Here is a 16,232-nt window from a genome sequence, read left to right as displayed (position 1 = left end):
TTGGTCATTCATGTTCATCTCGGTATAATTTTGCATTAATCTTAGTCTAATGTGTTAATTATTTTGATTCATTTGTATATAGTTAATTAGCTTTTCTTTGCTTTCTCGTAACATGCATGTATTTGTTGGATTGTACCTACTGGCACACTTTTCTCTTATTTCGAAAATATATGCAAAGTTGGTTATGTTCTCATAATTGTTTCCTATGCAAAATCACGTGAGAACTAATCGTTTCTTAACCATCTAAGATTTATTATCCCTTTGCTGACTAGTTTTACTTTGTTTATTGTGAGCAACTGTGGAGGATTCCATTTGGGCTAGATCCTTTTCTTGCATCATTAATTGGGCCATTTAGGCCCAAAGCCATTCTCGCATCACTCTTTTCATTATCAAGTTCAGAATCGGAAAGCAAACATTCGAATTTCGAATGGAAGGCAATATACAAGGCTGGAAAATCGAAATTACGGGTCTCAGAAATAAAAAACGGAATGATATACATGCCAATATACACTATGATACACCATTGTATACGCTCATACACATGGCAAAAAACACAGAAATACATGGCAAAAAATGCGAAATACAGGGGTACAGGTCAAAAAGCTGATATACAGGAACAATGCAGAAATACGGACCCAAAATACAGCCCATATACAGCGGTATACTCTGAAAGTATACACAAAATGCAAGTGTAAAAAGGGGCGAAAATGGGCTGAAACCCATCAGCAGGCTCACTCTTAGAGTTTAGGACAGGTTTGGGCCAAGCCTAATAATTTGAATTTGGGCAAAGGGCCCAAATTTGATATTTCCTTCTCTCTTGTATTTATTTATCATTGTGTTGACTAACCTTACTTGTTTTGTTTTTTATGATTTAATTTAATTAAGTTTTCCAAGATAGCCTTTCTTATTTTTTGAAATATCTATTATTTACTTATTTATATATTAAGTTACATATAATTTATTTTGTCTTGATAATAATTATGCCATCTTTCCCTTAAAAGTAACAACTATCTTCCTTTAAATTAGTTAAATTTTAAAAGTTAGTTGAAAAGTCATTTTAGTCAAATCGTTGGTCAACCACAAGTTAGTGGACATTCCGAGGGCCTAATACCTTCTCGAAATGTACATTAAACTCGAACCCTTTTTTTATTTCAATTGATTTTATCTGTTCAAGTCTTTTGAAAAATCACAAGTTTTCTTAATTTCTTTAAAAAATTAAGTGGCGGCTCTATTTTAGAAATCGATTTCTCTTCAATTCATAAGTTTAGTTGATTTTTCGTCACTTTTCGAAACAAGTCATTTTTCTTTTATTTTTTCGAGTAAAACAATTACCATTCTAGATTTTTCAAAGCTCAATACAAATTCACCAAATAAACTTGAACATAGAAAGAAGTACTTATCAATATTTATACTAGATCATATAATCTAACCATAATTTAATACATATTTGGGCCAAGTATTTGGTGGCAACTTGGGCATGACTACAAAGTATGTTTGTTGGCTCAATAGGCCTAAAAAGCAAGAGCTATTAAGAGTTTCTTCTTGGTTTGCTCTGGTTCATCACAAATTTGGAATACTTACCCAAATGATAAACCAAAAGTACATAAGAAAAGAGACACAACCAATGACACAAACACTAACAGCAAGAGCAAGTGAATTTGCTAGAGTAGCATACATACTAGTTACAAATGCAACTACAACTGCACCAATTGCCAAAAGTTGCAAAATACCTTCTATATAATAATAACTCCTCAAAACTTTGAACCAGTCCGTTTTAAAATCTTCATCGTCGTCTACATCGCTATCTGCCATGAAGAAGTAGATGAATATAACACCAGCTGAGAATGAAAATGCCAGGACATCTGAAATAACAAATGCACGAAACACTGTTTTTCTTAATAGAATATCCATCCCTTTATTAGGACTGTCATCGTTGTAGAAACCTCCTGGCAATGTGAAACCAGTTGCGAAAGTGACTGTCATTAGGAGAGTAGCTACAACTACTTGTATTTGAGCTGCCTTCATAATTTTTTCTATTTCTATTTTGTCTCTCTTAGCTTTGTCCTGATCATCCTCCTTCCTAATCTGTCGTATGTTACCAATCGTTTCTGTTTTCCATTTTACCTTGAAGTCACGTTGTCCCAATCGTCCATTTATGCTGCACAAATCGCCTACCAATTTCTCCTAAGCTGTGACATGTAGTAACAAAGTTGATCAGCTGGTGAAAGATAATATAATGCTACTTGAGAAAAAGATGAATTAATAACTACTCCCTCTAGTTCATTTTATTTTCGTCCTTGCTAAAATTATATAGTCCAAAATAGTTGTCATTTTAGAAAACACAAGATATAATTCATTGTTACTGTGTATCCCTACTCCGGAGGTAGGTGTATATGCAGACCTATTGATCCCTACCCCGGAGGTAGAGAAGTTGTTTCCGATAGACGCTTGGCTCAATGAAAAACAGATCAAAGCAGTTCAATAACAGAAATAAAGGAAACATGACAAAGCATGCTGATGAACAGATTTGCCTTTACCCTTACTCAATAAATATCACTACTAAAACAGTGCAAAAACCAACCAAAGGAAACCACCCTTTCATGATTGCAGAATATAATCAATGATATGCGACACAAAATGCAACAGAAGATGTCACCATTACTATTGGTCATTATTATAGAGAAAGTACTGGCGTTGTAGATGCTCTTGTGAAGCATGCCACCACCCGATAAAATTTTCCTACATGTAAAAGAAGACCTTCCTAAGGAGGCTATTGGCCCCCCTTTGAATTGATAAGATCCAGCTCTCGTCCTCTCAAAAACAAGCAAAAAAACACTCTTCTTGGAACTACGAGCCCCCATGATTCTCTTACTTTTGTAGATGCCAGTATGTTTAGGCTAAAGCTACTGATTACTTCTATAGCACTTCAATGTGCCAGAACTCTTAGTCTTAGACAAGATCTCTTAGGAGCATTAACTCCTCTGTATGCTCTATTTTTGCCACGTCCCCCTCTAATTCTGTAATTTTTGCTAATCTTATTTACATTGTTGATTAACAAAAAAAAAAAAGGAAACCAACGGACTGAGCCAGTTCAAAGAAATGGGGAAAACCGATCCAGTCCGTCATGGACAAGAGGGAGTACCTTCTTTATTGTCCATGTACGAGACAATGCTATATCAAGTGGAGTCTGATTTTGTTTGTTAAATGTCATCTTCTTTGCGCTAAGATGGTCTAATATCATTTGAGGCACATAGTTCCCATAGGCAGCAAGCAAATGGAGTGGAGTATTGCCCTCATTATCTGCCTCATCAACAAGGCTATCACAAATTCCAGACCCAAGGAAGACATAGACAAACATTTCGTGACCGTTCAATAAGGCAACATGAAGTGCATTTTGGCCATTGCTATTAAGCATGTCCCAACAATCTGGGCAGTGATTTAATAACTCATATATCATCAATACATCACCTTCACTAGCTGCAATGTGAAATGTCGTCGTCCAATCATTTTCACTGCCTGCCGGAAGGTGGGCTAAAGATTTCTTCCATCCCAACATATCGGAAACTATTTCTTTCAATCCTTGTTTAACAGCATAGTGTAGTGAATTCCAACCCCATTTATCAAATATATACTTTTAAAATACACTATTAAATTGTTCGGGGTAAAAGGTCCTCCATAAAATTTGGTATCGTAACATCAATTTCGGTCAAAATTAGAGTATTTTTCAGATTATTTTCCCTAAAAATGATGATAATTTATTTTTATAATAATTGTTTTCCAACCAAAAGGGAAAGCAAAAAGTTAAGTTTTATTTTTATACCCCTCCCACAGAAGCTCCTACCTTTGTTTCCTTGGTAACTGGAACTTACAACTTTAACATTGGAAATGATGAATGCTTATCATTCGAGCAACTTTCTCTTGTCGGAAAAAGTTAGGTCCTTGAATTGTTAGAAGTTTTTCTATATTTTGCATACTCCAACTTATTTAATCATTATATTTTATTATTACAAGAAAAAAAGAAACGAAGAGAGGAATCTTGAAAATTTAGAATTCAAAGGAGATTCACGAATTAATAATTCAACGAACCACATGGAATTGTAGAATAATTATTTAACATACTAAAATTATTTAAAATAATAAAAATATTTATTTAATATACTAAAACTAAAAAATAGAAAAGATATACTCATTACTATATATAATTAATAAGTATATAATCTAATTTTCATGGTTAACTTTAACTAATACACTATATATATATATATTTAAATGGTATAATTTAGATACATTATATCTTTAGTTAAGATGAGGATTCAAAAATCTCATTTACAAACTTTGTGTCAAGTAAAAGAAAAGAAATTGAATTTGCGGATTATTAAAATGTACCTTCTTTATTGTCCATGTACGAGACAATGCTATGTCAAGTGGAGTCTGATTTTGTTTGTTAAATGCCATCTTCTTTGCTCTAGGATTGTCTAATATTAGTTGAGGCACACGGTTCCCAGAGGCAGCAAGCAAATGGAGTGGAGTATTGCCATCATTATCCGCCTCATCAACAAGGCTATTACAGAGTCTCGATGCAAGTAACGCATTGACTAACATTTCGCGATGGTTCAATATGGCAACATGAAGAGCATTTTGGCAATTGCTATTAAGCATATCCCAACAATCTGGGCAGTGTTTTAACTCATCTATCATCAATGTATCACCTTCACTAGCTGCGATGTGAAATGTTGTTGTCCAGTCATTTTCACTGCCTGCCGGAAGGTAGGCTAAAGATTCCTTCCATCCCAACATATCGGAAACTATTTCTGCCTATCCTTGTTTAACAGCATAGTGTAGTGAATTCCAACCCCATTTATCATATTCTTCGCATAAAGGTTTATTCCATTCCCATAGTGATCTCGCGCATTCTGGATATATTAGTCAAATATTATATATGATATATGATGATAAATAATTGATTTTTTCGTTTAGCAAGATCATAAATTATGCCTGTAGGAGTATATTTAGAAACAAATATAGCTTCTTTCTGTTAGTAGAGGGACAAATTTAATCATTTTACATACTATATATGATGAAATCATCCAGAAGGTACTTACCCGTGTGTTCTTGAATTACGGCTGCATGTAGAGGCGCTCGATTGGATGGACCTGCAACATAAGTTGGTTCTTTGCAAACATTCAAGATTTCAATCAAAGCATCATGAAAATCAGACTCCGCTGCCAAATAAAGTGGCGTCTCCCCAACCTTATTGGCTGGGAAGTCGTGTTCAGGATCTAGTAATAATTTCACCAACTTCCTGACAATATCAATGTGTCCACTTCTAACGGCCTTGTGCAAGGCTGTATCTCCAATGTCATCCGTCATCCTTATGAGTGTCTCCACTCCTCCAGAGCTAAGTAGTTCACTTACCACTTCACTTTGTCCTACATTAGCTGCAATGTGAAGCGCGGTTTCATTTTTCTTATTCTTATAGCATAATAATGCCGGGGTAATCTTAAGGACTTCTCCCACGAAATCTCGTTGGCCAAAGAGAGCTGCCACATGGAGGATTGTATTTCCCTTTGGAGTGACTTGGTAACCATTTTCTTCCTCCCTTTTCAGATGATCAACAAGTGAAAAATCGCCATATAATATTTTGCCTTCCATTGCAGCTTTGTACATGTCTGCATCCATAATGTATGATCCAACTGCATCACAAAAGTCTTTTCTTATTTCTTAAACTTTATGTCAAATAGACAAAATATCTAATTAAGTCAAAAGCTTTGTTATATTGCATTTATGCAATTTTTTAAATCTTACATACTCGTGAATATGTTCATGTACACGTACAGAGCGCATATCCAGAGACTACTTGGTTATAGAGAATCACAATCATGAAGAGGGCAAGAGGCCCTGTAATACTCTGGACTCATGCACTTTAGAACATAAAGTTTCTTTAGTGAACTTAAGCATATTGCTTATGAAGAACTTTAATTTTTTTACTAAGTTTATTTTTCTTTCCGATGTACCAAAAGTAATTATGCATAGCACGATCCAAAATTAAGATCAACAATCTAAATGAATAAAGGGGATTGCAAAAGTTAAGTCCAGTAGTCACCAACCAATGACTCAAACTGAAAATTCAAAGGGATGAAACCTCGGCCTTTTTCAAGTAAGAGAAATTAAATGGCATTTCATACCTTCTACAACATTAATAAAACAAGATTCAAAAGTCTTATTTATTTTCTTAAACTTCGCCAAATAAAATTCACACAACCAAATCAAAAGAGAGAAAATAGTACACAACAAAGATAAATATACACATTTTCTCACTTCCAAGATAAAAACACAATCTTTATCAACACCATGTACTAAAAATTGAATCTTTAACTCATATTCATTCACAAAAAGTAAACCCCACATGGAAAAAAATGAGTATTTAGGTAAAAACCCAAGATGGGAAAACTATCAGCATACCTTTTTTTCTTCTTCTTCTCGTTTCTCTACAAGTCTAAAACCCAACAAAGATTCTTTGATTCCTTAGGTGGTGAGAACATATCATAAGACAATAATTTCTTATGGCATTCTCACACTTTATGACTCAATTAGGGAATTTTGATGTTTAATTATCACATGTTCACACACGTGGCATACTGTTATTGGCTATGAAATTGATAGGATGGACCCAACCGTTGGATTATTATGATTAAGAAAGGGAGTGAGACAATAGGACGTAAAAAAATCAAAGCAATCAAAGAGGACAAAGATAATCGTCCAAAAAAATTTGTTTTTAGTTTTATGTCTTCTTTTGCGATGCATCTTTTTTATATATATAATATCTAAACATGGTCATTTTATCCTATTCAAATTGTCATTGGTCAAAAGAGAATATTTTCACGTAAAAAGATGGACATCAGAAGAGATTGCAAGTATTTGTTTGATGCCACGAAGATGAATATCATCCATATTAGGAGAGAAGCAAAGAAAGGTTTTCTGACAAATGAAGAAAACTTTCTTAATACAGGACGATGTGATTATAATCATCTAATTTTCAATTGAACCTATGTTTACACCAATTTAATGTATCTTTCGGGTCTATTCTTAGCATTTTGACCTTTCATTTTAGTAGGTTTTATTTGAGGAAAAAAGAAAATTACAACCAAAAAAAAGTTTTGCGTTGTTTGATTTCTAAAACATGAATAGTAAAGTTCTCAAAATAATGTTTTTCATCTAGTCTAGTTTAAGTTGAGAGTCTTTAATATTTAAAAAGAGTAAATTTCATAAACAACCATAGTTTGGCGAATAATTACCATTCTATATTTTTCAAGTTCAACACAAATTCACTAAATAATCTTGAACATACAAAAAAGTACTTATTTTGAACTCAATATTTACACTAGATCATACAATCTAACTATAATTTATATATATTTGGGCCAAGTATTTGGTGGCAACTTGGGCATGACTACAAAGTACAAAGTATGTTTGTTGGGTCAATGGGCCAAAAAAGTAGGAGTTTTTAAGAGTTTCTTCTTGTTTTTGCTCTGGTTCATCAGATTTGGAATACAATTACCAATCTATACTACCCGCTTGACAAACTGTATCCTTGAACAAAAGATAGTTGGTTTGTTGACAATTAAGTAATCTAACAAAATAATTTTAAGTTAAAAGAAACAAAAATAAAAAGGCAGTAACATACCCATTGTGATTTTATAAGTGGAGTCTAGGAGCATGGTGCGTATGTAGTGTTATTGCTATCTTTTGAAGGCAGAGAAAATGTTTTCAATAGACCCTCGACTCAAGTAAAACATATAAAAAATCAACATGTAAAACAAATATAGTATCAAAGAAATCACCTTGGAAACAACTAAGAAGAGACCAAGTAACATCAACAAATAATACCATAACTGAAGCAAAAAAAACAACAAATAAAACTAAAATTGAAGAATATAATAAGATGGTTTTAGAGTAACTAGTATGCATACCCGCGCGTTGCGCGGTGAATTAATAAATACTTTCATAAATATTGATTTATTGACAATTTCAAAGTTTAACTTATTATTTATTGTTGGGTTTTAGCAAGGTGTGAATGGGAAGTAAGAAGAGAAAGAATGGAAATGTGGGGGAACCAATTTTGGATGGAAAATGAAAAGTCATTGCAAATTGCAAATGAAAAGTTATTTCTCCCATATTGGTAGAAGAAAGGAAAATTGTTATCGTTATATTATGAAACACTTCCTTTAGTTCTTAAAGGGTTAAGAAGAAGGTGCCCCCTCGCACCGTCGTCGTCGTCGCTTGCTCGACTTTGGATTTGAATTTGGCAAATGATTTGATTGATAATATTTTTGGACAAAATTTATTTAATCAATCTCATTAATTGATTTCCTTTCTCTTATTAATTCAGAATGATAGTTAATTAATAGAATTAATTTCGTGTAATGGAATTTATTTGATATTCGCATGTAATGGTAAAAACATTCTGAAGGGACCCGTTCCTTTCGAAAAGGCGTTACTTTTCCCAAAAAGACTCAACGTTTTGGAAAGACACCACTATCCGAACAGACGCGTTCCTTGCTGCAAATGACTATAAATAAGAGGTTTTTTCCCTTTTTCATTCATTGGAATTTGTTCCTCTCTGCATACATTTTCTTACATAAACAAATTGTTGATCGACTGAGTCTGTGTGTGCCCTCGTTACTGTTCTTGCGTTCGCTGAAATTATTGAAGTTTGAGGTACCGCTACTTCTCTAATAGGTTAATCCGTTTTATCTTGGGAGGAATTAATCTGCAACCTCGGGTACTTGAGGGGATTAAATTTCTTAAGGAAACACAGTGGGTTCTGTGGACTCGAATTATTATTTCTGTCTGTTTCATCTATTTTCTATTTCTGTTTTGCTAACTTTAATACAGGAGATAACATTTATAAAATAATACTGTAAATTTTATATAGGAGAATGTTAGCATTTAGCACCTTAACATGATATAATAGATTAATTAAATTTTGATAGCTATATATATATGCTTTTATGATCACTTGAGAATTCTCTACACTATCTTTAGCATTTTTTGAATTTCTTAGACCATGTTTAAATTACTTTATTTTAATAACATTTTTTGAATTTCTTAGACCATGTTTAAGTTACTTTATTTTAAGTGTGAGTTGCCTAAGTTTCAGTTAAGGTAGGAGTTTGTAGAGAAAATTTAAGAAAAGTGATCTTAAATAATATTATTTTTCTGATGCTTCTGCTTTATGGATATATTGATTTATATTTATTTTAATAGGAAATATACAAATTTGATAACTTTAAATAATAATTAAAAAAAAAGACTTCTAAACGTGCATTAATTTAAGGGTGCATATTTTTAGTACTTTAACATGAAGAGTTAATGTGTAGTAGAAGTTTTTGATTTTTTAAATTATTTTTTAATGTGCAGTAGAGATAGATGATGTTTAATTTTCAAATTTGTGATTTAATTTTATTAATGTGCAGTGGGGATAGATAACATTTAATTTTTAAATTTGTGGTTTAAGTTTATTTTTCTTAAAAAACACAAAATATATAATGGTAAAGTCTTAGAGATTGTGCAAAAGACTTTTTTTTTGTTGAAATTGTGCAAAAGTGAGTGTACTGGAAAGTTCATAAAAAATATAATCATGAAAAGTTTAGGTGATTAATAAATGAGTATTCAAGATAAAGGGCGTTTATTTTTAATAATATTTGTTTTTTTACTTTAAAATATGATCTTTGAAAAATGAATTCAAATTAAGACTACACCATTTCCTCCACCACACATTTCTAATTTGTTTATTTTATCACTTTTTTGTTAATCAATTTTTAGAGTTTGTACTAAGTAGAAATGCAATGGAGAGTTATAAAACTAACTATTTAATTTAAATTGTAATTTACACAATGATCTTTGTAAAAAAAAAGTATTCAAATTATAAAAGAAAGTGAAAATCAAAAGGTTATAAAAAGTTAATAATGTATAAGTGCTATCACAACGTGAATTTTATGTCAACTTGAATTCAAACTCTTGTGTATCTATCAAAAAGGATAGCCAACAATATGAAGCAGAACGACTTATAATGCACATCTTTTCCATCCAAGTTAAGAGAGAGACAAATTACCAAATGCTAAATCTTCATCAATATAAATATTACGTATTGCTGGTTCACCCATAATTCATCATATGCTACATTTCATGATGCCATAATCATCTCCTATTAAAATAATATGGCATAGGAATTTTTTCTCTTATGTTAGACTAAAGTTAAGCATTTGTTAAAACTAAGAAGATAGCTATCACAAAATTTTCACGTCAATTAGCCGGTGAAGGCAGTTAAAAAAAAATGCATTTCAAACATGAACCTAATTGAGCATGAATGCTTAAATTAGTAAAAATATTTTGGAAATTCATTGAACTCCCAAATAAAGAGAAAAAAGGAAAAATGACTTTTCAATGGTGCTCCCATTTGAGCCTCTTTGGTTTTGCTCTTCTACCTTCCACAAATAAAGGGAAAGCTAGTGAGCAATTCCACAAAAACACTACCATTTTTGTTTCTGTAATAAAATTGTTTTTCTCCTTGTCACTTATACCAATCTATACTTAATTCACGCATCATTGAGAGCATTTCTGCACAGGCCATGGAGATTCTTCAATATATCTATCAAATAGAAGACGAATCATGAAATCCACCAAGAGATATCTATAATTATTAGGCTGATAAATCTTTTGATTGACATTGACATACAAACAACATACACTATAAAGCATGAATAAATTGAAAAAATAAACAAATCAAGAAGAACTCGAAATATAATTGTTTTTCTCTTTTTCACTTATACCAATCTATACTTAACGCGTCATTGAGAGCATTTCTTCACAGGCCATGATGATTCTTCAACAAATCTATCAAATAGAAGTTGAATCATGAAATACACCAATAGATATCTATAACTATAATTATTAGGCTGATAAACCTTTTAGTCGACATTGACATACAAACAACATACACTATAACACATAAATAAATTGAAAAAAATAAACAAATCAAGAAGAACTTCAAATACTGAATGTTACTTAGATGATTAGTAAACTTGATTGCATATGAAATAATGTTGTTTTTGTTTTGGAAAATGGCGTTTTAAATTGTGAAGTAATAGAGAGAAATTAGAACTCTTGAAGTTGTAACCTATGAACATTCAGTTTCTGTAAAACAAATATATAATTTGTTTCAGAAAAAAAAACATATTTCTACTTTGTGTATAGTTTTTTTTTAAATTGCTTTATTTCGAAAACTGCTTTAAATTTCTGTTTTATTTTTTGAATTGTATTTTATTATTTAATATAATTACAAAAAATTAAGTTTAATTGTAAAAATATTATGGTGCTAACACATGGTATTTTTTACTTCTCCTATTATATATAGATTGATTATTATTATTAGAGCAACTTTCATATATAGCAAACACAAAATTCATATTTGTATGCTATAGCAAAGTTTGCATAATTGCGCTCCATAGCAAACATATATATGTATAATTTGCTATACATATACAATTGAAAGCAGTTGTATAATTTGCTTTGGTATACATATACAAAAAGATCAATTGTATAAAGTGAGAGAGGCGAGTGAGTGAGCGAGATCTGGGAGAGGGGAGAGAGGGGAACGAAAATATATGTATATATATAATTTTCACGCATTTTATACATTTGCGTTTTTGTATAAAGTGAGAGAGGCGAGTGAGAGAGCGAGATCTGGGAGAGTGGCGAGCGAGATCTGGGAGAGGGGAGAGAGGGGAACGAAAATATATGTATATATACAATTTTCACGCATTTTATACATTTGCGTTTTTGTATAAAGTGAGAGAGGCGAGTGAGAGAGCGAGATCTGGGAGAGTGGCGAGCGAGATCTGGGAGAGGGGAGAGAGGGGAACGAAAATATATGTATATATACAATTTTCACGCATTTTATACATTTGCGTTTTTGTATAAAGTGAGAGAGGCGAGTGACAAAGTGAGATCTGGGAGAGGGGAGAGAGGGGAACGAAAATATATGTATATATACAATTTCTCTCGCTTTATACAAACACAAACGCATTTTATACAATTTGCGTTTTTTGTATAAAGTGAGAGAGGCTAGTGAGAGAGAGAGATTTGAGAGAGTTGCGAGCGAGATCTGGGAGAGGGGAACGAAAATATATGTATATATACAATTTTCACGCATTTTATACATTTGCGTTTTTGTATAAAGTGAGAGAGGCGAGTGAGAGAGCGAGATCTGGGAGAGTGGCGAGTGAGAGAGCGAGATCTGGGAGAGTGGTGAGTGAGAGAGCGAGATCTGGGAGAGTGGCGAGCGAGATCTGCAAGAGGGGAGAGAGGGGAACGAAAATATATGTATATATACAATTTTCTCTCGCTTTATACAAACACAAACGCACTTTATACACTTGCATTTGTATAAAAAATGAGAGAGGCGAGGGAGAGAACGAGAGTGGTGAGCGAGATTCACCAGGAGAGAGGTGAAATAGCAACAGTTTGCTATGGGGTACAATTAAATCAAACTATATTTATAGCATTTAATTTGAATTAATAGTTTGCTATTATATACAAATTTTCCCTTATTATTACCCATATATAGAAGTGGGACTTGTGTTGGACTAACACAGCTTTAAAAAGTGGTACCAAAAGCATTTCAACTTGTACTATAAGACCTCATAATTTTTGGCCATCTGTGGCTCAATTTTAGCCCTTCCACCTTCCGATGCTCTCTTTCATAACTTTTATTTCCACTGTTATCATAACTTTTTTCAATTTATTGATTTCTCATGTACAGAAATTTGCATTTACTTCAGGGTGAAAAAAGAAAATTGCAAACATGAGTTTCTTTCATCCCTGCTCTTTAGAATAGCCAATTATTCTCATTCACTATTAAACTTTAAGTTCATGGTTGATGCAAGACTTGCTTCCTCTCATATGTGTCCAATGGTTTCTCAGATTAATTAAAATATTACAAGCATATTGGGAGTAATAAAATCATTGTCAAAGGGATTATTGTATTGGTCATGATCCATATTGCTCTGTTCTTATTCAATGTCATCCGAAGGTATCTGTAATCAACAAATCGATGATTGCTCAGTCTACAAGTTTATTACCTAACTTTTTTCTCCCTAAGGCCTAAGGTACTGACTTTGATGATGATATATGCTTCAATAGCGCCTTTTGGGTATACATGTGGACAAATCCGTGGAGTTTTTATCCGAAAAAACTTGTTGAGTCGATTAATGGCAACAACGTTTCAAATAAGATTGAAGAAAGTGGCTTTGGAGCCGTCTATTATGCTGAGCTGAAAGGCAAGGTTAGTTTAAGTTTACTTTTCCCCGTGCTAATGTTCGTCTATTTATTGGTTAAAAAAGATATGACTAAATCAACAAAAATCTCTTTAATTTCTTAATTTTCCATCCACACATCTGAAAAAGTTCCACCATCAATCGAAGGAGCCTGTTATAGATGTTGTTTCTTGACGAACCTACATTCGGTATTAATTCTCAAGTGCTATATATTTGGGATGTTGGAAAAGTGAAAGACGATGCTAAAGGTAGTACATAGTCAGTCCCACAAGGATGGTCTATGAGGTACGAAATCTGTTTTTTTTTTTTTTCTTGATACAACAGTTGGACGAATTGTGGTAGCCCGGTTAGAATTGATGGCTAAAATATATATATAGTCCATCTACATGTAAAAGATTTATTACTAATAGATTACTTTCCTTCAAGGATGGATTATTATGTACATGCAGTTACTTGAAGATAATCTCCTCCTATGTAATTAATGCAAGTGGATCAATTCTTTCCTATGTTGACAGTGTCCGTGACGTTCATGTTTGTTGCTGAGGTTAGACTTCCACGCGAAGAAGAAGACCGCTACTGTACTTTCTTGAGTAGAAAACAATGAAGTGAGACAACACATGTGTCTCTATTTATCAACGACTTAAAATATGATTTTCATGTAATTTTTTCTATTTAAGTGAATAACATGAACTGATTGTGTTGGGCCCGTGCTGCACTGTCTAGTATAAATAGAATGATAAGTATGGTAAACAACACTCGACTACTTACTGACCTTCTTCTAACGTTTGATCTTCATGTCTTCCTATCTAGGTCATATGCTTAGTAAGCTTCGAGTGAATCATGTGTTATCGAATTACCTCTATTCCAAAAACTTTTTCAGCCTATCTCTACCTCTCCTTATACCCTCTATAGTCAATCTCTCGTATCTCATCAATGGGGCATCTGTGCACAGTGGCGGACCCAGGATTTTCATGAAGTGGGTTCAAGATATAAAAAATAAATAAGCAAAAATGCAAACAAAACAAATTTTGATTAATTAAAATATATCATTACAATTCTATTCTATGAGTTTTCATTTCTTGAAACCTATTCATAATACTCTCATCATAAATAGTATTAAATATTCTTTTCTCTACATAAGGCACCATACAACTACTCAGAAAATCATCATCCATTCGATTTTGCAATTCACTCTTGATCAACTTCATTGCCGAGAAAGCTCTTTCAACTGTAGCAGTAGCAACCGGCAGGAGCAACGCAAATTTTATAAGGCGAAACACAAGAGGATAATTTAAATGCTTCTTTAACTAACATTTCAGAAAGATCACCAAGCCCTTTTAAGTTGGAGAACCATTTATCAACATCACGGACATCAACTATATAAGTCTCTAGCTGATTCCTAAGAGTAACCATTACATTTTCACCAAAATCATCAGGATATAATTCAGTCATTCTCAATATGTTCTTGATGTCAAAACTAGAAAATTAGTCAACTGGATTCAAGCAAGCAACTCCAATAAGCAAATCTGTTCTAACCTCATTAAAACGATCATTGAGTTCTTGAAGCTGCCAATCAATAATCTTAAAAAATACTTCCACACGATAGTGATGTGAAATAGTATACTCAGCAACTTTACGTCGAGATCTTCCAAAATTAACATAGAACTCATCAAAATTAGGTATCAAAATATCATACTTGACACAAAATGCAGACACATTCTCGACAAATGAATCCCATCCTTCATTCCTTAAATCTTGCAATCGTTTCTTCACCACTTTAACAAGTAGAATGGCATTTGCAATATCTTGTTCTTTCTTTTGTAAAGACTCATTAAGCTCATTTGTGATCGCTAAAATATCTCTCATTAAATGCAATATGAAAGCAATCTCAAATGTTTGACAAACTTTAAGATATTCGGTTGCCTTAGCTTTTTCTTCAACAGATTCAAAATCAACAACAATAGTATCAAGAACATCAGTAATAGAGCCAAACATACTAATGAAGTTCTTAAAAGATTTGTAATATGAACCCCACCGAGTATTGGCAGCTCTAGCAAGACCAAGTTTTTGATTCAATCCCTTACCACTTTCAACCTCACCCATATATATCAAGTGCCACTTGAACTTTTTTTGCTTGAGATTCTCGAAGTTCATCCATATGTTTAAAAGAACCTCCCACTACATTTAAGACATTAGAAACCAGCAATACAAGTTCTCCAACTTGAAGGCATTTTTTAGATATCCCAACAAGAGTTAACTGAAGTTGGTGAGCAAAACAATGAATTGCATGAGTTGATTTACTTTCTTGTTGAATCAAAACTTTAAGGCCACTTAAACGCCCTTAAATATTGCTAGCTCCATCATAGCATTGCCCTTGTCTAAAAGATAAACTCAAAGAATGTTGCGCAAGATAGTTAACAATAGCTTCTTTCAAACATAAAACACTAGTATCATGAACATGAATAATTCCTATGAACCGTTCCACCACAGACCCCTTTCTATCAACATAACGCAAAACAATTGTCATTTGCTCCTTACGTGATATATCACAATTAGATTCATCAACTAACAATGAAAAATAGTCACTGTTTAGATCCTCCATAATAGCTTTAATTGTTTCAAGCTTACATGCAGTGACTATATCTTTTTGAATTTTATGAGAAGTCATCTAGTCAATTTTTGGAGCCTTTTTCAACACAAGTTCACCAATTTTATCACACCTCTTCGCATACCATGAAAGAATTTCAAGAAAGTTACCTTTGTTTAGCGATGATTCATCTTCACGATGTCCACGAAATGCCAATCCTTGATTCAAGAGAAGTCTCGCCACTTCAATTGAAGCCTTTAAGCGAATTTTGTGCTCAAGCTTGGTTTGATTTGATAGCTTAACAAATG

At 32.8% G+C, this 16,232-nt stretch overlaps 1 protein-coding gene and 1 pseudogene across 1 annotated transcript; both read right to left on the bottom strand.

Annotated features, from left to right (window-relative positions):
- Positions 1–283: 283 nt before the first annotated feature.
- Positions 284–5,627, bottom strand: LOC125851542 (ankyrin repeat-containing protein At5g02620-like; annotated as a pseudogene).
- Positions 5,628–14,822: 9,195 nt separating this feature from the next.
- On the bottom strand, positions 14,823–15,440 carry LOC125851544 (uncharacterized). Its single transcript, XM_049531317.1, has one exon. The coding sequence runs from the start codon at positions 15,438–15,440 to the stop codon at positions 14,823–14,825; it is 618 nt and encodes a 205-aa protein (XP_049387274.1).
- Between the last annotated feature and the right edge of the window lie 792 nt (positions 15,441–16,232).

Source organism: Solanum stenotomum, unplaced genomic scaffold, assembly GCF_019186545.1.
Source record: "Solanum stenotomum isolate F172 unplaced genomic scaffold, ASM1918654v1 scaffold2687, whole genome shotgun sequence".
Lineage (NCBI taxonomy): Eukaryota > Viridiplantae > Streptophyta > Magnoliopsida > Solanales > Solanaceae > Solanum > Solanum stenotomum.
The sequence above is the reverse complement of the archived record's forward strand: the minus strand, read 5'-3'. Positions and strand labels throughout refer to the sequence as shown.